General features: G+C 41.0%; 1 protein-coding gene and 1 pseudogene across 1 annotated transcript; both read left to right on the plus strand.

The window, feature by feature from the left end:
- The first annotated feature begins 1949 nt into the window (after positions 1–1949).
- LOC125819361 (uncharacterized) lies at positions 1950–19035 on the plus strand (annotated as a pseudogene).
- Positions 19036–19200: 165 nt separating this feature from the next.
- LOC125819363 (uncharacterized) lies at positions 19201–19623 on the plus strand. Its single transcript, XM_049498810.1, has one exon. The coding sequence runs from the start codon at positions 19201–19203 to the stop codon at positions 19621–19623; it is 423 nt and encodes a 140-aa protein (XP_049354767.1).
- Positions 19624–22862: the final 3239 nt, after the last annotated feature.

Raw genomic sequence — 22862 nt, forward strand, 5'->3', positions numbered from 1 at the left:
CTATTACCCATCTCAATCGTTACACCAACCCTATGATTCTGGAGGTTTAGCTACATTGGCCTTCGTGAATGTGATGGCCAATAAACCCAGGCCTTCATAAACTAGGCATAGGCCTTGCGAACATACATACCAGAAGCAATGGTCAGTATGAATGCAGTCTGGTTCATGAGGACCCAAAGGGTTATATAGGGATGCACTAGCTGATGCACATCAGATGGTTCCCCAAAGAATAAATTTTCTGACAGGTTGCTCGAGATTCATTGGAAACCCCGTGTATGAAATTGTTGTATGCTACCCCACAAAATTGTCATTCCATACTCAATGGAGATGTCGAAACTTCCAACCGATGTCAACTCAATGAAAAGTGGGACCCATACCCAAACTCTACTTTAAGACAAATTTCACAAAGGGTAGCTGCCTATTGCAGGAGTTACTTTCCTGAAAGGACACCAGCAAGCTGCTACTGAATGTGAACAAAGTCAAGGAGATGGAATCAACTCAATAGAATTAGGTTTTTTATGTTTGCTGAAGTGACCGAACAAAATTTTGGATTGATTCAATCTCGAATCCCAGATCTTCATAGACGACTAATGGTAGGGGCTGTATTTTTTAGGAAAGAAAGATAGTGGCAAAAGGATGTTAATCAAGAACTGATGTTTCATGCTGACCCCGTTTGCAGTTGCTATTATACTGTTACATCCGGATTAAGTGAACCGTACTAGTGAATAATTGCAATGCGACTATACCGCCTGCTAATAAAGGGAAGACAGTATACCAAATTTGTCCCAGCAATCAGGTTTAAGCTAGGAAGCCTCACGGGCTACATTGAAAGTGCTTATAAACAAAACACAATGTTCTGAAGCGAACATCATTGTCAGAATTGCATTTTTCATATACTTTTGACCAAAGTCAACAATTTATGTTTTAAAAGCTCCAAAATATAGAAACTTGCACAAAATCAAAATGAATGACCTACTTAGCGAATTATCAATTGCAAGAACTTATAAATGGCTTGGGATCACTATAGGAACACTTGAAGATCATTACACACATACACTTAGATGTTTTCAACTGTCTTTGAGACATTCGTCTCTTCATGACCCATTTTATGAGAATAGTAGCATATGTTTGCAAGTGTCTTTGGGCCTTTGATCTCTTCGTGTCCTACTTTATCATAATAGTAGCATATATCAAGTCTGGCATAACATTCACCCATGTGACACTTTCCACCATTTGATTCCTTTACCAAAATCTAGCACCTTTCACTTCGACTGGTTACCTGATGAGCTACTACCCATGAAAAATTCTCAAAGATAAGCATGTAATAGTTACATAAAAAGGATAATATAGTCTATAATTTGTTGAATATACAAATAAGAGCAGAAGTTAAACTAAAGTGTAAGCCTACCATATTTTTGACATTCATAGAAGTCTATTTATTATTTAGCTTTACGAATTCAAATAATATCCATCTTTTTTCCTATTTTGACATTTTTCATTTCGAAGTGTTTGCCCTGATTAGGAAATTTTGGAGAAACTTTTTTTTTGAGTTGGGTATATAGCCATGGAGCTTCGAATATTTAGTCTATAAAATATGACATGAGCTCTGTAATATAAAAGTACTAAGTACCCAAAGAGAATGAATATGCATTATCTAATGGAGTCTCATCTTAATCGGAATAACCATAGTAACTAAGCTTCTACCTTATCACCCCTACACAAACACACACCTAAACAACAACAAGTATGAGTCCAAACACCAAATAAGATCATTGAATCATAATCTCGTCAAGCTGGAAAGACAAAAAGAGCTTGTAGAGCCACTCGCTGAACCGGAAAGATTTGTTCACTACCAAAGAAGGCAAGAACTACTAACATACCATGTCCCTCTAGTTAGGAGCGAACCAATAACCCTTTTAGTTGAGGGAGAACCGGTCGCATCTGTAACAATGGAAGAGATGAATGTCTATTATGTGGCAATCCCATGCACAACTAATGTCGCTTCGAGTATTCAGGAACCACCACCTGCGGGTGGTAGGTTTGAATTGAAACAAAATATGGTGAAAATGTTGCACAGTAATGGACGGTTTACTGATCTACCTCATGAGGACCCACAAGTGCACATCCAGAACTTCCTTAAAATTAATGACATGTACACTCCAACTAAAGTATCCTTTGATTATGTGAGACTCACCTTCTTCCCCTTCTCTTTATTAGGGGAAGAAAGAAGATTGTTGAAATCAGAGCCAGCGAACTCTATTACTTCATTGGATGATCTTGCTTAAAAAAATTGATACGATTCTTTCCATAATGAAAATCAACCTAGCATTGGAGGAAGACACTGAGTTTTAAGATGAAAGCAGGGCAGAATTTGTACCAGGCACGGGTAAGGTTAGGCACCGGATCGGAATGGGACCACAGGACCAGAATGATTCGGTACCTAACCGAAATAGGATGGTTTTACTAAGTTGTTGATCGGTACCGAAATGAATCTAATAAAAATTATCGGGATGGAGGTTCAGTTCTGTCCCGTCCCACGATATATCGGGATAGAACTGGGACAGACCAGAATGGAACGGGATGGGATAAATGGGACAACACATATAGCTATTTCAAACAATAATTTTTTTTGGAGTTATTTTGAATTATTAAAATATATGTTTTTTTTATTTTTCTAAGATTAATAGTTTTTAGTATTTAAGTTTAAAAATTTATAATGTAATTTTACTTAAGTTTATTTTAAAGATATTTCTTTTTAATTTTTTACTTATATAAGTTTGTTAAGTTAGGTTTAATAAAGTTTTTTTAAAAAGTTTTGAGCTTATGCTATAAGTTTTCAAGATTTGAATCTTTTGAAGTTTATAAGTTGTTAAGTTATTAAGTTATACTTATAACTTGTAGTTTAAATAACTTAAGTTTATAATTTTAAAAAATTAAACAATCAAAAAAGAAATGCTAATAAAAGTATAAAAAATGAAACAAATACTATTTTTAATTTTAATTAAAAATGATTTACCAGACCCGGATCGGAACGGAACAGTGATGAATCGGTACCGGTATACCAGTTCCAAATCATGATACTGTTCCATTCCGCGTACCGATTCATTGTATCCCATTCCGTCCCGAATAATACCGGAATGGTACCAGAATGGTATCAGAACGGTACCGGTACAATCGGGTCCGGTTCCCAGTCTTAGGCACGAAATAGATGCATATATATCACAATTATTAAGTTATCCACACCTTCATTAAGCATATAAAGTTTTGGTGCACTCATTCATTGCGGGTTTGGAACCAAACACAAAAAAAATGCTTGATTTGGTTGTAGGAGGAAAATATTTGGAGAAGACTTATGATGAAGTGTTCACTTTGTTGAATAGAATCTCATAGGGAAATCTTGAGTGGAATGGAGGAAGCATAAAATCTATGGTACAAAAGACTGCCAGAATGTTGGAAATAGATGCTATTATAACTTTAAATGCACAAATTGTTGCAATGCAAAACACGAAGAACACCCATATCAGCAATATGTCACTAGGACAATAGCATGTCCAGGTGAATGTGGTACAACAGTCACAAATATGGTGCAAAATATGTGGAAGTGGTGAACATACTACAGAGTGTTGTGGAGCGAACCCAGGTGCCTTTAATTTTTTAGGTAATGCAGAGTGGGGAGGGGCCACTAAAACTAGGGAAACTCGTATAATCCTTGTTGGAAGAACCATCCAAATTTCTCATGGGGAGGAAAACAAAATCAAGCAGAAGGCAAAAATCAATATCGACCCAAGGTAATGGGAAAAATTATCAACAGCAGGGTCAAATAGATCATCAAAATTGCTAGCAAGGTAACATGAGTATTGAGGAGATGTTGAAGAAAATCATGGTTGGGTAAGATAGAGAGAATGTGAACATGGATAAGATAGTTACTGATTTGAGAAACAATCATTTGGAAACACAAAATCAAGAAAAATAGTTTAGGCAATTCGCTAGTGCCAAACACTAACGCCCTCAAGGGGAATTGCCGCGTAATACAGATCCTAATCCGAGGCAGGTGAATGTGGGTACCCACAGTGGGTTGCAATTGGAGGAATTTTCTACGAAGAAGAGAAACAATGAAACCTCAAATGGGAAAATATGAGTAGTGAGAGTGGATTGGGTACACATGAGGAAACAATGCCAACGAAAGTGAAACCATCTCCCTTATTTACTCAAACGTTTAAGAACCAGAGCGAGGATGAAGGCTTCGATAAGTTTCTTTTTCTTCTTAAATAAGTTCACATTCATTTGCCTCTTGTTAATGTTTTGCACGGAATACCAAGGTATGCAATTCGAAGTGCGGGAGCTTCATTTTTTTGGTGGCTTCACTGTAGAGTGTTCAGAAGTTGTCGGGTGTGCGTCGTTCGAGGTAAATTTTGCAATAAACCTGACTGTTGTAACCTTTTACGAGTTCTTACTTTTGGCTTTCTTAAATTGGTGATATCTCACTCATTTTGGCTCGGTTTTGAGTGATTCTAAGTCCCACGTGTTGGGAATTATTATGGCTACGTCATAGAGTGTTCAAGGACTATTGGGCACCATTCGATTCTTGTAAATCCGAGTTTAGACTGCTGCATGTTTTCTTTTAAGTTGATTAAACTTTGGTTTTCTTGCATGTTGGGTTTTGCTGCGTTTTGAGCTCTGAATTGTGCTCCATTTCAGAACACAAGTTCGGGGTACTGTTTTAGGTCTCTTGGAAGAATTAAATCAGGACAATTTGGTGCGGGTCCCACGATTCTCGTTTTGACTCCAAAATTGACCCATCTTCGTTTGTTGTGATTTTGGTGTCTAAATGACCGTACTAACATTGTGATCCTATATTTGATAGAGTGACGGCGTTCAAAGGTCGTTCAGGAAGGAAAAACTCCAGCAAAGTGATTTGGAGTGTGCACGGTTTTCCTTAAGGTAGGCTATGGCTTCCTTTCTATTAGATTGAGCTTAATTGTGTAAAAGCATGTCGATTGGAGTGAATTAGGGGTGGGTACCAGTTTCCTACTTTACTTTGATTAGATACCTTATGTTAGGATGGATTGGCCATATTTCAGGTGTAGTACCATGTTAACCGGTTTAGTAGAGTTGCATGCTTATGTGCTAAATGATATTGTATGCTTGTATGCTATGTGTTTTATGTTTGTTCATCCTTAACCGTAAATATGATGTCCTTAGTTTAGGTTAGGCTAGCATAGCCTTAACCTTCTGCCGACGTCGTTCGGATGACTTAGCTCCTTGTAGACTGGAGTAGCAGACTTGAGTCTAACAGTTTGAGCCTTAGATTAGGCTCAATCGCTACTTGCTGCACTTTTGTATCTTCTCCCTCTAATGCTGAGGTTCTAATGCAATTCTCAAAGGTTCAGTACATCACTAAAGGCGTGGGATTGAGATAGTATAGGCTTGGAGCCTTTTCTGTGATTCCTTAGAGTGAACGGCATTCCACGATGGTTGTTGCTAAATTGGATCCTATTGGAGATACCATCACCCCTGGGGTCGTTCTTTCTAGCTGGGTTGGGAGCCTATCGTTGGCTGGGTAGACTCGATGATTTTGGTGTTCACTCCCGGCCTCTCTTTCTAGCTGGGATGGGAGTGTGTTGTTGACTGGGTGTCCCCAGGTCATTTTTTCTAGCTAGGCTGGGAGCTAACTGCATGGTAGGATCACTCGTGATATCTACCACACCCCCGGGTCCATCTTTCTAGCTGGGCTAGGAGTGGACTGTATGGTTGGGTTCCCTCTGGGGTCACTCTTTCTAGCTTGGCTGTGAGTGCACTGCTGGCTAGGTGGAGTCTGATGGATTATCTTGGTTACTTTGGGCTAGGAGCCCGATTTTCTTCTTTTTGCAATAGACTTAGCTATTTTGTGTACCTGTCGGGCTTATGGGGGTTCGTTCATGTTTTATTTAAACTTGTGCACGAGTGTACCTTCAGGGCTTATGGGGGTCCAGTTAGGTTTAGTTTAGTTGCACTTAGTTTATTTTTTATATGCTCGTGTTCTTTCTTTCCATATCCACTTTGACCTCTCTGTGTCTAGATTATATCCTTTCTTGTTGTTTTTACCTTTTTTGCTTAGTCGACCTTTGATGCCTGCTGAGTACCTTTTGTTTTGGTACTCATGCTACACTTTGCATCTATTTCGTGATGCAGGTGGCAGTACCAGTTACCAATGGTGATTAGCTTCAGCCTTCTTTTGCCGCTGTGATTCAGAGACGAGAGTGAGCACTTGGCATTTTGGGTTTGTCTTGTCTCCCTTTGTTTTAGCCAGTCTTGTTTCCTTTGAGACACGTTTTGTTGTGGTCCACTTTTGGGACTAGTACTCTTTATTAGATATCTCTGTACTAGTGACTTCTCGGTTCTAGGAGTGATTTCTGTATATATTTATTTTGGTTTGCTTCCGCCTTGTTGTCCTTGTTTAGATTATTGTTTTCGCTAGTTTCTACCCTTATGCTCATTACTTGATGTTCTAGGTTACAGGTTGGCTTACCTACTGGTAGGGTATAGTAGGTGTCATCATGACTCAAGAAATCGAGTCGTGACAAGCTGGTATCAGATCCCCAGGTTCATCGGTCTAACTTTTATAAAGCTAACGTCTAGTAGAGTCATGTAGATCGATGCGGAGACGTCAGTAACTTATCTTTAGGAGGCTACAGAATGTCTTTAGGAAGATTTCCTTTTTTGTTTCACTTTCGTGCAGCATGTGTCTTATTGGTTCCTTGAAATCTCTCTTGTTTCACTCCTTCGCAGGGTGGTATGCTTGCGAGGTAACGGGGCCGGGGGTGATGCACCCAGGCCTACAGACAGAGTCCCAGCTTGGGGTAAACGCTGACCCCGAGGTCTAGGCAGGGCCTTAACACCAACCTGAGAGAGAGAAGGATCCAGAGCCAGTAGCAAACCCTCCAGCAGCTCATATACTAGCTCCATCTGTGGGGTCGAGACCAGGCCAGCCGCCACCCGGACCAGTTCTGAGACCAGAACTCTAGGTCGCTATTGCACAACTCTTGGGTGTGCTTGTGGGTACTCAGCAGCTACCCGCCCCAGCAACACCAGCATCAGTACCGCATGATCAGCCTACAGTGAGGGTACCTCAGGTCCAGGTACCACCTGAGGGAGTACATCCCTTGGCAGCGGATAGACCTATGCCGCTCAAGGACTAGAAGATGTTTGGTGTGTTTCTCAAGTTGACACTACCGAGGTTTTTTGGGGCTGTGGGTAAGGATGCCCACGAGTTTCTTACTATTTGCCATGAGAGGCTTAGCACTTTGGGTCTAGTGGAGTCTAGAGGGGTCGGCTTCATCGCTTGCCAGCTAAATAGGCCTGCGAGGCAGTGGTGGCGCACGTTCATGCAGACCATGCCAGTTGGATCTCTACCGGTGTCATGGGATGAGTTTTCTGAGGCCTTCTTGGCTATGTTTATTCCTCGTAGTGTAAGAGACTGCCTCAGGGATCAGTTCTGTAGGTTGGAGCAGGGCTTCATGTCAGTGGCAGAGTACGAGACTAGGTTCCACGAGTTTTCCCATCATGCAGAGATGATATTACCTACAGAGGAGAAGAGGGTTAGATGATTTGTCAGTGGGTTGAGATTACAACTTTGGCTTGAGATTCAATCTTTGGTTTCTACGGGTCGATCCTTTTTAGACGTGGTTGACCATGCCAGTACTATAGAGCATCTTCATCGTGAGGTCCTAGGGGGTAGCGAGAAGAGGGCTAGGCATGAGGGCAGCTACAATGATTCCAGCCCCAGGTCTAGGGATTATCATAACAAGACCGGACGACGGTTTCGACAGGGTCAGTCTAGCCGGCCTACCTAGGCCTCTCTTCAGGCATCAGATGGTGGTCGGAGCGACGCCAGTTCGAGTCAAGGTCATGAGGTGTTTCAGTCGGGTTCTTTAGGCCATGGTGGTCATTATTCTGGGAGTTGCCCTTGGCAGGGTTGCTATGAGTGTGGTGAGATTCGTCATTGGGCCAGGGAGTACCATTAACATAGTCAAATTGATCCCACTCCTCAGGCAGCTCCCCCAGCTTTACCAACGCCTCCAGTTAGAGGCCGTGGTCAGGTTTAGGACCGTAGAGGTGGTCATCAGGGTATACGGGGTGGTCCCAGAGAGGCAGGTCAAGTGGTAGGTTTGTTGGTCGGGGGTAGAGGTGGACATAGCCATTTCTATGCAGCTCCAACGAGGGTGGAGGCTGAGTCATCAGACGATGTGATCACATGTATGATTCTTTTATGCCAGCAGCCCACCTTGGCTTTATTTGATCCGGGCTCTACTTTTTTGTATGTTTCTATTTACTATGCCTCTCTCTTGAGTATCATTTCTGATCCTATGGTAGCGCATTTGCGTGTGTCGACCCCTGTGGGTGAGTCTTTACTAGTAGATCAGGTATTTTGATCTTTCTTAGTTACTATCCAGGGGCGTGATACCCGGGCTGACCTTATATTGTTTGACATGGTTGATTTTGATGTGATTCTGGGCATAGACTGGTTATCCCCTTGTCGCGCTATTTTAGATTGCTTCTCTAAGACCGTTACCTTAACAATTCCTGGTATTCCTCCGGTGGTGTGGCGGGGATCTCATAGTAGCACACCAGTTGGGGTTATCTCTTTTATTTGGGCTAGGAGACTATTGGCTAGCGGATGCTTATCATATTTGGCCTATGTGTGTGATGTGAGTTGGGAGGTCCCTTCGATTGAGTCAGTTCCTGTTGTTCGTGACTTCTTAGATATGTTTCCTACCGACCTACATGGCCTACCCCGAGAGCGTGATATTGATTTTCCAATTGAGCTTGAGCCTATACTCGGCCTATTTCTATTCCGTTATATCGGATGGCACCTGCAGAGCTCAAAGAGCTTAGTGTTCAACTTCAGGATCTCTTAAGTAAAGGATTTATAGAGCATCACCTTAGGGCGCTCCCATTCTTTTTATAAAGAAGAAGGATGATACAATGAGCTTGTGCATTGACTATAGGCAATTGAATAAGGTGACAGTGAAGAATCATATCCTCTGCCTAGGATTGATGACCTATTTGACCAGCTACAGGGAGCTTCAGTGTTCTCTAAGATTGATTTGAGGTCCGGTTACCACCAATTAAGGATTAGGGTAGCAGACATTCCTAAGACTGTATTTAGGACCCGTTATGGCCATTATGAGTTCTTGGTGATGTCCTTTGGGTTGACTATTGCCCCTTCCGCCTTTATGGACTTGATGACGCGCGTGTTCAGGCCATATCTTCATTCCTTTGTCATAGTCTTCATTGATGACATTTTGATATACTCGCGGAGTAGGGGTGATCATGAGTAGCATTTGAGAATTGTGCTCCAGACTTTGAGAGATCAACAACTTTATGCCAAGTTCTCAAAGTGCCAGTTTTGGTTAGACTCTGTAGCGTGTTCTTAGGGAACGTTGTGTCTAAGGAGGGCATTATGGTAGATACTATGAAGATTGAAGCTATTCGTGATTGGGCTAGGCCCACCTCAGTTACTAAGATTCGGAGCTTCGTCGGACTAGCAGGCTACTACAGCCGATTTGAGGAGGGTTTCTCTACCTTGGCAGCACCTCTGACCCGGTTGACTCGTGTTGATGTTCCCTTTGTTTGTTCAGAGAAGTGTGAGGTGAGCTTTTTTAGGCTCAAGGAGTTATTGACCACCGCTCATATATTGACTCTTCCAGTTGAGGGCGAGGGCTTCACGGTTTATTGTGATGCATCCGATGTTGGTTTGGGTTGTGTATTGATGCAGCAAGGCCTGGTTATTGTTTATGCATCAAGGCAACTTAAGATCCATGAGTGCAACTACCCTACCCATGACTTGGAGTTGACGACGGTAGTTTCCGCGCTTATGATTTGGAGGCACTACTTGTATGAGTTCGATGTGAGATCTATACCGATCACAAGAGTCTTCAGTACATCATGAGCCAGAGGAACCTTAATTTGAGGCAGCGTCATTGGATTGAGTTCCTGAAGGACTACGACCTCTCTATTCTCTATCATCCAGGCAAGGCAAATGTGGTAGCAGACACCTTGAGCCGAAAGGTGGTGAGTATGGGTAGCCTAGCCTTCTTAATTGTTGAGGAGCGACCTTTGGCTTTGGACATTTAGTTCTTAGCCAATAGCATGGTTCGGTTGGATATCTCAAATTCTAGACGCGTCTTGGCCTATATGGGAGTTCAATCTACTTTGCTTGATAGGATCTGTGATTGTCAGTTTGAGGATCAGACCTTGGTGGCCCTTAGAGATCGAGTATTAGCGGGTGATGGTGGCTAGACTAACTTAGATCCTGATGGAGAGTTGAGATTCGTCGACCGCATCTGTGTTCCAAGAGTTGGGGATTTGATATAGTTGATACTTTATGAGGCCCATGAGTCTAGATACTCTATCCATCCGGGCACAGCAAAGATGTATCATGATTTGAGGCAGCATTGCTGGTGGAGCGGCATGAGGAGAGATATTTCTGACTTTGTTTCCCGTTGCTTATTCTGCCAGCAAGTAAATGCCGAGCATTTAAGGCCTGGTGGTGACTTTCAAAGATAACCCATTCCGTAGTGTAAGTGGGATCACATTACTATGGATTTTGTAGCTAGCCTACTGCGGACTTCTAGAGGTGTTGATAGCATTTGGGTCATCGTTGATTGACTGACCAAGTCAGCACATTTCCTTCATGTTCAGTGTTCATTTAGCGCCGAGAGGTTGGCTCGTATCTACATTCAGGAGGTAGTTCGACTTCATAGGGTGCTAGTTTCTATTATATCAAATCGGGGTTCTCAGTTCAAGTCTAGCTTTAAGAGGACCTTTCAGGATGAGTTGGGAACCCGGGTTGACCTTAGCACAGCTTTCCACTCGCAGACTGACGGTCAGTCGGAGCGTACTATTCAGGTCCTTGAGGACATGTTGCGGGCTTATGTTTTGGAGTTTGGTGGTCATTGGGACCAGTTTTTGCCTTTGACGGAGTTTGCTTATAGCAATAGCTACCAATCCAGGATTCAGATAGCCCCGTTCGAGGCCTTCTATGGTAGGCATTGTCGATCTCCAGTGGGTTGGTTTGAGTCTACATAGCCTAGGCTGCGGGGTACGAATTTGATTCAGGAGGCTTTGGACCAGGTGAGAATGATTCAGGATAGACTCATGATGGCTCAAAGTAGGCACCAGAGTTATGCGGATCGGAGGCATCGACCTTTGAGATTCTCTGTTGCTGATCAAGTATTCCTCTGTGTGTCGCCCAAGGGGGTGATGAGGTTTGGGAGGCGGGGCATGCTTAGCCCCAGGTACATTGGGCCTTTTGAGATACTCTGGACAATAGGGGAGGTTGCTTATGAGTTAGCCCTACCTCCATCATTTTCAGCCATCCACCCGATTTTCCATTTCTCGATGTTGCGCTGGTATGTTCCTGATGAGTCCCATGTGCTCCAGTATGATGCAGTTTAGTTGGATGACCATTTGTCATTGGTAGAGGAGCCAGTTGCCATTATAGCCAGAGATGTGAAGATATTGCACTCGAGAGTCATTCCTATTGTTAAGGTCTGTTGGAGGCATCGTCCAATTGAGGAGACTACTTGGGAGACCGAGCAGGAGATGCGAGAGCAGTGTCCCGACTTTTTTGAGCCATCAGGTACTTCTTGACCTTTACTTTCACTGACGAAAGTCCTTTTTAGTAGTGGATATTGTAATGACCCTCCAGGTAATTTCTATGGTTTGCTCTTTTTTGTGTCGTTTAGAGTGTTCCTGTAGCAACCCCAAGTCATTTATGACTTGCTGGTACTGACAGTTCGGTCACTTGGTCGCTCTCTTAGTTATTGTGCGAGTTTTAGTATTATTGAAGCTTATGAACCTTGAACGATCATTTTCGATCAAAAGTTCAAGAAGATGACATCTGAATCCAATTATGACGATTCTATCAGCTCCAAAAGGTTCATTTTAATCTATTAGCATGGTCGGCTTGGCTCCCCGAGGTTTTCAGTGTGAGTCGGTGCAATTAGGCGTTTTAACTTTAAAGTTTAAGCCTAAGTTTGACTTTATCAACATTCTGAGTAAAGGAGCTTAGATGACAATTCCATTAGCGCGGTTAGCTCCGGAATGTCAAGTTTTGTCTAGATACCTTCGTTCGTGTCCTGAGGATTCGGAGCTTTTTTCGAGCCCCTTTGTGGTTTTTGAATTAAAATGGCGGTTAGGTGTGGGACCCACTTTTGGTCAATATGACCTCGTATGGAAATTTTAACTGCGCCATTGAGTTTGGAATATTGAATTTCGTATGTTTGCATATCTCATTTGCGTGCACGGGGTTCCAAACGAGTTCGAAGCTCCCCGTCGGAGTTTTTAGTTTTATAAAAATATGCTGAAATCTGGTTTATTTAATGCAAAAAACCAGCAGCTTTTTCAAAACATTAAAACGTCCTAACTCCTTTATTTCTCAGCCAAATAAGGCAATTTGAAGTGCGGGAGCTTCATCTTTTTGGTGGCTTCACTGTAGAGTGTTCGGAAGTTGTCGGCTGTGCATCATTCGAGGTAAATTTTGGGATAAACCTGACTGTTGTAACCTTTTTTGAGTTCTTACTTTTGGCTATCTTTAATTGGTGATATCCCAGTCATTTTAGCTCGGTGTTGAGTGATTCAAAGTCCCACTTATTGGGAATTATCATGGCTACGTCGTAAAGTGTTCAAGGAGTGTTGGTCACCATTCGATTCTTGTAAATTCCTAGTTTAGACTGTTGTATGTTTTCTTTAAGTCGATTAAAATGTTATTTTCTTGCATGTTGGGTTTTGCTGCGTTTTGAGCTTCGAATTGTATTCCATTTCAGAATACAAGTTTGGAGTACTATTTTGGGTCTCTTGGCAGAGTTAAATCCGGACAGTTCGGTGCGGGTCCCACGATTCCCATTTTGACTCCAAATTGACCCATCTCCGTTTGTTATGATTTTGGTGTCTAAATGACCGTACTAATGTTGTGATCCTATATTTGATAGAGTGGCAGCGTTCAAAGGTCGTTCGGGAAGGAAAAACTCTGGCAAAGTGATTTGGAGTGCGCACGGTCGGCCTTAAGGTAGGCTACGACCTCTTTTCTATTAGATTGAGCTTAATTGTGTAAAAGCATGTCGATTGGAGTGTATTGGGGGTGGGTACCAGATTCCTACACTACTTTGATTAGATTCCTTATGTTAGGATCGATTGGCCATATTTCGGGTGTAGTACCATGTTAACCAGTTTAGTAGAGTTGCATGTTTATATGCTAAATGATATTGTATGTTTGTATGCTATATGTTGTATGTTTTTTCATCCTTAATCGTAAGCATCATTTCCTTAGTCTAGGTTAGGCTAGCATTGCCTTAGACTTATTACCCATATGGGCTAGATAGCCTTGACTCTCTATCGACGTCGTTCGGATGACTTAGCTCCTTGTAGACTGGAGTAGCAGACTTGAGTCTGATAGTTTGAGCCATAGATTAGGCGCTATAGCTGCTTGCTACACTTTTGTATCTTCTCCCTCTAATTCTGCGGTTCCGACGTGTTCTCGAAGATTCAGTGCATCACTACAGGCGTGGGATTGATATAGTATAGGCTTGGAGCCTTTTTTGTTATTTCTTAGAGTGGACGGCGTTCCACGATGGCTATTGCTGGATTGGATTCTATTGGAGATACCATAACCCCGGGTTGCTCTTTTTAGCTGCGCTGGGAGCTAATTGCATGGTAGGATGACTCGCGATATCCACCTCACCCCCGAGTCCCTCTTTCTAGCTGGGCTGGGAGTGGACTATATGGTTGGGTTCCCCCTGGGGTCACTCTTTCTAGTTAGGCTGGGAGTGCACTACTGGCTGGGTGGAGTTTGATGGATTATCTTGGTTACTTTGGGCTGGGAGCCCAATTTTCTTCTTTCTCAATACACCTAGTTATTTTGTGTACCTATCGGGCTTATGGGGGTTCGTTCAGGTTTTATTTAAACTTGCGCACAAGTGTACCTTCTGGGCTTATGGAGGTCATTTAGGATTAGTTTAGTTGTACTTAGTTTATTTATGGTATGCTCGTGTGCTTTCTTTCCATATCCGCTCTGACCTTTCTGTGTCTAGATTCTATTATTTCTTATTGTTTTTACCCTTTTTGCTTAGTCGACCTTTAATGCCTACTGAGTACCTTTTGTTTTTGTATTCATGCTACACTTTGCATCTATTTCGTGATGCAGGTCGCAGTACCAGTTACCAGCAGTGATTAGCTTCAGCCTTCTTTTGCAGTTGTGATTCAGAGACTAGGGTGAGCACTTGGCGTTTTGAGTTTGTCTTGTCTCCTTCTTTTGTTTTAGCTAGTCTTGTTGCCTTTGAGACACGCATTGTTGTGGTCTACTTTTATGACTTGTACTCTTTATTAGATAGCTCTGTACTAATAACTTCCAGGTTCTAGGATGGATTTCTGAATATATTTATTTTGGTTTGCTTCCCCTTTGTTGTCCTTGTTTAGATTATTGTTTTCGCTTGTTTTTGCCCTTACGCTCATTACTTGATGTTCTGGGTTACGGGTTAGCTTACCTACTGATAGGGTATAGTAGGTGCCATTATGACTAGAGAAATTGGGTCGTGACACATTACCTGAGCCCATATATGAGCATGATGATGTTATTGAGCAGTAGACTAAGGATGGGGGACCAGCTCGGCCTCCTTTGGTTCCCGACAACGCTTTGATGCTTCAAGAGTTGATCGTTAGGTTATTGTCTAGTAGATAGTGACTCTACTTTTGGTATCCGTCGATGTACTAATAACGCTCAAGTTACTCTCAAAAATAATGATAAGAGTAAGCAATCATTAGCAATAAAATTACCCAACAAAAGAGTTGAGGTCCAATCCCACAAGGAGTGATATAATGTAATGAATTCAATTAAGAAACTAAGAATGCATACCAACTCATTATTGTAATTAGAACAAGTGGGTGGATGATTCCACCAAATTTACTAAAAGGGTTTGGGTATCACTTATCACAATTAAACTAAAAATACTGATTCAAACAAGAGACAATCTAGGGGTGTGGCAATTGGTATTGATGTCAAATAGGGGTACAAATTCCCAATCAATAATTCTAGACAAACATGGATAAGTTGTGTAATCTTCAATGAAAAAAATCATTTTTTGATCTCAAAGTATCATATCATAGAATCTCCTTTTTCATTCTCATCTATGTGAATCACAAATCAACCCAATACCTTATTAAAATCTCTCTTTCGAGCAGGTTTGGCAACTAAAATTGAGCCACAATTTTTCTTTCGAGTAAACTATAGAAATCAAACTTAAATTGCATGCATCAAGCTATTTACCCACTTCAATTGATCTCTTTTGAGCATCAATAGAAGATCTAGACTAGGATTAAGTTTGCAACATTAACCCATAAATTAACCACATGCTAAATAACTCAAATTCATGGATGAAAAAACAATAAAACAGAGAAGAACACAAGACCCACTAAATTAAATCAACACCCAACCACATAATCACACCCATAGATTTGGGGTTTTATCCAAGCATCATAAAAGGGAAAGAAATTATACCAATGATGTTTTCAACCATTAATGTGTTGATATAAGAAATAATCTTCAACACCTACTTCAATTTCCAATCCTTAATTGTCAATTACAAGAGTGTTTGAAAACTCAAAAACTAAGTAGAGAGTTTATTTCTAAATATCCAAAAAGTGCAGTAGTTTAACAATGAATAATGGAAAAGATTTATTTCTTTGATTTCTGATACATTCTTTCTCTCTCTCTTTTGGGTTATTTATAGTTTACCCAAAAATTAGTCTGGAATTCCATACATGGTGCACTCAGTACTGTTAGTCGAGCTCACTCTTATGATTCGGTAGATCATTTTTTTTTCAGCTCACCCTCTCATTTGATTTAGGCTTCATGTGTTTGAACCTTAGGGCTATCAAGCTAGATCAGTGCATGTGGTTATTCAGGCTAGAGATAGTGTTAGTAGAAGACCTAGTAAGACCGGTCAGGGTACGCATAGTGGATCTTCAAGTCTGGGAGGGTGTGTAGACTTTTCTTGTTACTCTTAGCAAGGTTCAGGTGCACGTGGTTGTTTTGTTTGTGAGGAGGTTGGGCACAAGGCAAAGGATTTCCCCAAACGTTCTTCTTCTACTATCCGGTCAGGATCATAGGCTACTCATTCTATGCCACCTACAATGGCACAAGGTACTTCACAGAGTTCTAAAGGTGGTACCAAGGGTGGATCTTAGGGAGCTCTAGGTAGTGCTCGTGTTGTTTCTCAGACTAGTGGTTACCACAAGCAGTTCTATAATATACTAGGTAGGTCTGAGGCGTAGGCATCAAATGCATTTATCACAGGTATTGTCCCACTCTGTGATCGTTGTGATGTAATATTATTTGATACTAAATCGACCTATTCTTATATGTCTACTTATTTTGTTATGGTTATTGATCATGTGTGTGAGTCCCTTGTTATGCCTATTAGTGTCTCTATCTAGTAGGTGATTCCTTAGTGGTGGATCAAGTGTACTAGGGTTGTGTAGTGAAATTTTTTTATAGTGAGACTCAGACAGACCTGATTTTACTTGATATGCTTGATTTTTATGTTATATTGGGTATAGATTAGTTATCCCCCTATCATGCGATCTTAGATTTTTTGTGCAAAGAATGTGACTTTAGCTTACCCTGGTTTACCTCAATTGGTGTGGAAGGGTACGCCGAGTTTGTATTCAAAGGGAGTGATATCTTTCCTTTTTTCCCGTCGTATGATGGAGAAGGAATGCTTATCTTATTTGGCCCGTATACATGATCTTACCAAAGACCCATCTCATTTGGAGACCATGAGAGTGGTGAGAGAATTCATGGATGTGTTTCCCACCAACTTGCCAAGTGTTCCTCAAGATCGTGATATTAATTTTTATATTGACTTGGAGCCGGGCACCAGGCCCATTTCCATCTCTCCTTACCAGATAGCTCTGGTGGAACTAGAGGAATTGAAGGCTCAATAGGAGGACTTATTGCATAAGGGTTTATTCGGCCTAGTGTATCACCATAGGGGGCACTGGTCTTATTTGTGAAGAATAAAGATGGTAGTATGAGGATGTGTATCAATTATAAGTAGTTGAACAAGGGTACAGTCAAGAATAATTATCCTCTTCCCCACATCGATGAATTGTTAAATCACCTTCAAGTGCGTTAGTGTTCTCCAAGATTGACTTGAGGTTGGGCTACCATCAACTGAGAGTTCGGGATTATGATATCCCGAAGACTTCTTTCAAGAATCGTTATGGCAGTTATGAGTTTGTGGTAATGTCATTTGGATTGACTAATTCACCGACCGCTTTTATAGAGTTGAGGAATTGGGTATTTTGACCTTATTTGGACTCTTTCATGATTGTGTTTATTGATGATATCTTCGTTTATTCCAATGATTAGGGTAATCATGTGTATCTCTTAAGGATCATACTTCAGAGTTTGAGAGAGGATAAGTTATATGAAAAAATTTCCAAGTGTGAGTTTTGGCTTGAGTCTGTGGCTTTCTTGGGTCATGTGGTGACCAAGGAAGGTATTATGGGTGATCAGGCCAAGGTTATGGCATTTTGTGATTAGGCGAGACCTACTTCCCCTACCAAGATTAAGATTTTCATAGGGTTAGAGGGTTATTATTATCGGTTTTTTTGGAGTTTCTCTTCAATCACAACTCCGTGGGCTAAGTGACTCAGAAAACTGTGGTATTTTTGTGGACCGATAAGTGTGAGGAGAGTTTTCAAGAGCTCAAGAAGTTATTGACATCACCTATCTAAGCATTATCCGAGGAGGGTGTGGCATTTATGGTATTGTTTGATGCTTCGGGAGTTGGTCTAGGTGGTGTATTAATGAAAAAGGGGAGAGTCATAGCCTATGATTCTCAACAGCTGAACGTGCATGAGAAGAACTACCCTACTCATGATTTAGAGTTAGCGGTAGTGGTCTTCATCTTAAAGTTACGGAGACATTACCTCTATGGTGTGCATTGTGAAGTCTTTAGCGATTCTCATAGCCTTAAATATTTCTTTTATCAGCCAAATCTAAACACGAGGCTGTATAGATGACTGGAATTGTTGAAGAACTATGACATCACCATTTTTTATCAATCAGGCAATGCAAATGTGGTATAGATGTTTTTGGTCAGAAGACACCTAGTGTTGGTAGCTTAGCCTTTCTTAAGGCGGAGCAGAGACCTTTGGCTTTAGAGGTTCAGCCATTGGCTAGACAAATGGTTTAACTTGATATTTTTGCACCTCACTGTGTTTTAGCATTTGTTGAGGCTAGGTCTACATTGATGGATCAGATTTGTGCCCACTAGTTTAAGGAATACAAGTTGAGAGCGATTTAGGACAAAGTGTTGAAAGGAGAAGCTAAGTCGGCGTCTCTTGATCCCGAGGGAGTTTTGAGGATTTGTGGCCGCATTTGTGTTCCTAAATTTGGTGGTTGGGTGAATATTATATTGGAGGAGGCTCATCGTTCTAAATATGCTATTCATCGGGGGCAGTCAAAATGTATCATGATTTGAAGCAACACTATTGGTGGTGCGACATGAGGAGAGACATTGTAGATTTTGTAGACAAGTATTTGAATTGCCAACAAGTGAAGTATGAGCATCAATGACTGGGTGGTACGATGCAAGTAATGCCCATCCCTAAGTGGAAGTGGGAGTGCATTACTATGGACTTTGTGACTGGATTACCTTTGACTTTGGGTAAGTTTGATTCTGTTTAGGTTATTGTGGACCAGTTGACCAAGTCAACTCATTTCATCTTGGTGAAAACTAACTATAATGCGGAGCAGTTGGCTAGGATCTACATTCGGGAGATTATTCGGTTTTAATGGAGATTTCTATTGTGTTTGAAAAAAGTGCAGAGTTCACCTCTCATTTTTGGAGTTCTATGCAGGAGCAAATAGGTACCAAGCTTGAGTTGAGTACCATCTTCCATCCTCAATCCGATGGTAAGTATGAGCAAGCTATTCATATGCTTGAAGATATGCTTTGGGCTTGCGTCATGGACTTTGTTGGTCATTAGGAACAATACCTACCTCTTGTAGAGTTTGCCTATAACAACAGCTATCATTCCAGCATTTAAATGGCACCATTTAAGGCATTGTATGGTAGAAGATGTAGATATCTTTTTGGATGGTTCGATTCATTTAGAGTATGACCTTGGGGCACTGATTTATTGAGGGAGTCTATGGCTAGGGTGAAGTTGATTCAACAGCACCTTGTGACCGCACAGAGTAGGCAAAAGGGCTATGCAGATAGGTGTGTTTGGTATGTGCCATTTTCTATTGGTGAGCGGGTTTTGCTTAAAGTGTCACCCACTAAGGGTGTGATGAGGTTTGGAAAGAAAGGAAAGCTCAGTCTGCGGTTCATTAGACCTTTTGAGATTTTGAAGAAGTACAGAGAGGTGGCCTATAGGTTGGCCTTGCCTCCGAGCCCTTCAATTGTCCACCCCGTGTTTCATGTCTTTATGCTTAAGCAATATCGTCATGATGATTCTCATGTGATTCAATGGGACTATGTTTCTTTGGATCAAAATTTGGCCTTTGAGGAAGAGTTGATTGTTATCTTGGATAAGAAGACTAGAAAGTTGAGATGCAAGCATATTGACTAAAGTAAAGTGCAGTGGAGGCACCAACCTGTTGAGGAGGCGACATGGGAGGTGGAGTACGAAATACATCGTAGATACCCTCAATTTTTCACCCATTTAGGTACCTTGTTTTATTTTTCATTCGAGAACGAACACATGTTTTAGTGGTGGATCTCATAATGTCCCATTTCTTGTGAATTTGCTTTCAATTGTGAAATGACCATTTTTCTCTTCCCCGTAGCATTTTTATGCTTAGTTTGAGTTTCAGGAATGGTTAGTGTGGTCCATGATGTAATCAAGAGTGATTTTGTCCCTTTTGAGTTGAATTGTGTTGGTATGGTTGACTTTGGTCAATATTTTGAATTACGAGCATCGGATAGGAATTCTGTCAGTTCCATCTCATCTGGAACGTCAAGTTTGAGCAAGTTATTAGGTGGTTGGTAAGGTTTTTGAGGCCTTAGGTTGAGTTTTGAGCGTTTGGATGAGAAGTTGGATTTTAAGCCTTAAGACAGGTCCGGGATGGAAAATCCATCATTTAATTTTTTTTTTAGAAATTCGACGATTCCATTGAAACCAGAATGCCAATTTTATTATGGTAGCATGTCCAATTTACTTTTAGCTGCCTGAATAATTTATGAGGGTCTTGTTGGAGAGTTGATCATAGCCTTTCACTTGTTTCTGCTATCTCGTGCAAGGGAACCGCATTGCAGGTCCCCTAGTGCGTTCGTGGAGGGCCAACGTCTAATGCACCAAGATCGCGAAGGGGTGGGGTGCATTTGCAATGAACAGTGCTCTGCGACCATGCCATTGTACTTACGTTCGTGAATCTTTGGCAGCCAATGGGCCGCATTCGTGACATCTGGTATACGTTCGCGGCATCCGGTCCACGTTTATGCACCCCAATTTTTAAGATCTGGTAGTGAATTTAGGATTTCTATTCATTTTTCACATTCCACCATTTTCACTCGATTGAAACTTAAGAGAGGCGATCTTGTGAGATTTGGTTGATTGAACTCATGTGGGTAAGCTTCCCTTATTAATTCCTTATCGATTTGTTCATTCGTTATACTCTAAAAACATCTTTAAATCATGATTTCAATGTGGATTTTGAGGGGTTTTCCCTAAGTTTGAAAATTGGTATTTTCATGAATTGGAACTCAATTCATGGTCGATTTTAATGGGTTGTTCAACCATGAATTCCTCTTTGCTTGTAGAACTTGTTTTTCAACTAAAAACTGATTTTACTCTTTCGATTTTTGAAGTGATTTTGGACTATTTTACCCCCGATTTCTAATCATATCAATATGGGTATCATTGGGCTCCTTTTGATGAACTCCTTTCATACTTGATAGTTACGGATCATTTCTATAATTGTGTGGTTGAGTAAGTGCTCTGATAGAGTTGTTCGAGTGAAGTTCATCCTTTAAGGTGGTTTGGCTATCCCTCATTTAGACTGAGATGAGTAATTAATCCTTCTTAGGAAGTTGACTGTGAAATGAGTTGTAGTATGAGTTTAGAGGTTAGTAAATGATGATTTTCTTGTTCAGTCAGTGTGATGCCTATTTGTGATGTTTTTTTTGTGTGGAGGCTCGTGTGATATCGTTAATTGTTGTTGAGAACCTCTGATATTTAAGTAACTTCCCGAATGAGGGGTTGTGTGGCCTATCTTTATATTTGACATGGAAATGCTCGAGTTAGGGGCTTGAGTTGACACCTGAATATTCTTAAAATGAAAGAAATTTTTTCTAAGTGGTAAAGACTGATTTCAAATGGATTTTTCTACTATCCCTACCATATGAGGACGTGTTTCATGACTTGATGAGTTTGAGGACTTTATGCTATTCAAAATCCTTAATGAAGGGACTATGCCTTTGTGTCGTATGGTTGTGATCCATTCGTCCTCATTTAGCATATCATTGTTCAAAGGAATTTGAAAAAGTGGAGAAACACTGTTTTTGAGAAAGAAAATGAGATACCTTACTTATATCCTTGACCATGAGCTAGGTAGCAAGTTGATGAGATATTGAGATTGGTATATGGGTAACAAGTCCCTCATGGGTCTTTCTCTAAAAGCTAAAGATTGGCAAGGTGTATACGATAAGTTATGCAACGACCTTAGTTCCACTACATCATTTCCTCATCTCATTGCATCGCATTGGTCATTTTGTTGTGTTGTGTGTAACTTTCTTTTATGTTGATTTGAGTATTATCTATACCCTTGTGTGATTACTTTATTCGCGTCGTTATTATATATATTGGAGGCACCAATGCTAGAGCGGGACTTTTCTGCATACAGGTGGAAGTATTTCATAGTTTATTTCTTAGTTTAATTAGTTGCTTGTGCTCAGTCGATCTAACCTACTGAGTACAAGTGGATTGTACTCATCCCCTACTTTTTTTATCCTTTTGACGCAGATCCTAGATAGGGTGATCTTCGTAGCGGTTGATTGGATATAAGTCTCGTATGTGTTATTATTTTCAACTTACACACCATTTTGGGGTTCTCAGGGTGTATTCTATCATGACCTCATCTTATGGTCGTGAAAAAAATTGACACAGATTTGAAATTTAACATCATCTCGGGGACCAAAATCTCATGTCCTCACCTTTATGGCTTTCCTTAAAAAATGCACACCCTGATTGGTCACTAGTTGCTATTAAATTCACAATAATGACCATATTATTTGATAAATTCAACCTTCAGCCCATCCTTGACTAGAGGGATCTATCTGCTACTTTTTCTACTAGTGTCGATTGAAGAGTTTGAGATTTTGACTCATTTGAGGCCTTTTAGTTCAACAAATCGCATCCTATATGCTTATTTATATCCTTATTTGATTAGATTTTCATGTTTTACAGCTATGAGAGATAAATGACGAGGCAAGGATAAATCTATACAAAAACAGGCCAAAATGCTGAAAAGAGTGAAAACTCCCAGCTGAGGATCACCTAAGAAAGTTGGCAATCGCCCAACGTGACTGGACCTCACCTGAAGTGACAGTGTCTACTTCTAAAAATATTAAAGGCAGGTCGGCGAAGTAAAGTGCAAAATGGTTGGGCGAAGTCAAAATCCCCTCGCCTAAAGTGACAAAAGGTTGGAATAACTCAAGACTAAAATGGGCGAAAAAAGGTGTTCATCGGTGACTCGCCAAACGTGAAAGACGGATTCAATCGAGTTTGTCAACTGAGGTTCAAACACTTGAAGCCTAAAGCCAAGAAAAGGCGAGCTGAATAACAAGACGACGATCAAGTAGGCGAGCCCG

The sequence above is a fragment of the Solanum verrucosum genome, unplaced genomic scaffold, assembly GCF_900185275.1.
Source record: "Solanum verrucosum unplaced genomic scaffold, falcon-dt-bn FXZP01000207.1, whole genome shotgun sequence".
In the NCBI taxonomy this organism is placed as follows: domain Eukaryota; kingdom Viridiplantae; phylum Streptophyta; class Magnoliopsida; order Solanales; family Solanaceae; genus Solanum; species Solanum verrucosum.

Bases quoted from the DNA above. Each gene is read 5' to 3' on its own strand.
- LOC125819363 (XM_049498810.1), top strand. From the start codon at position 19,201: ATGGCTAGGGTGAAGTTGATTCAACAGCACCTTGTGACCGCACAGAGT.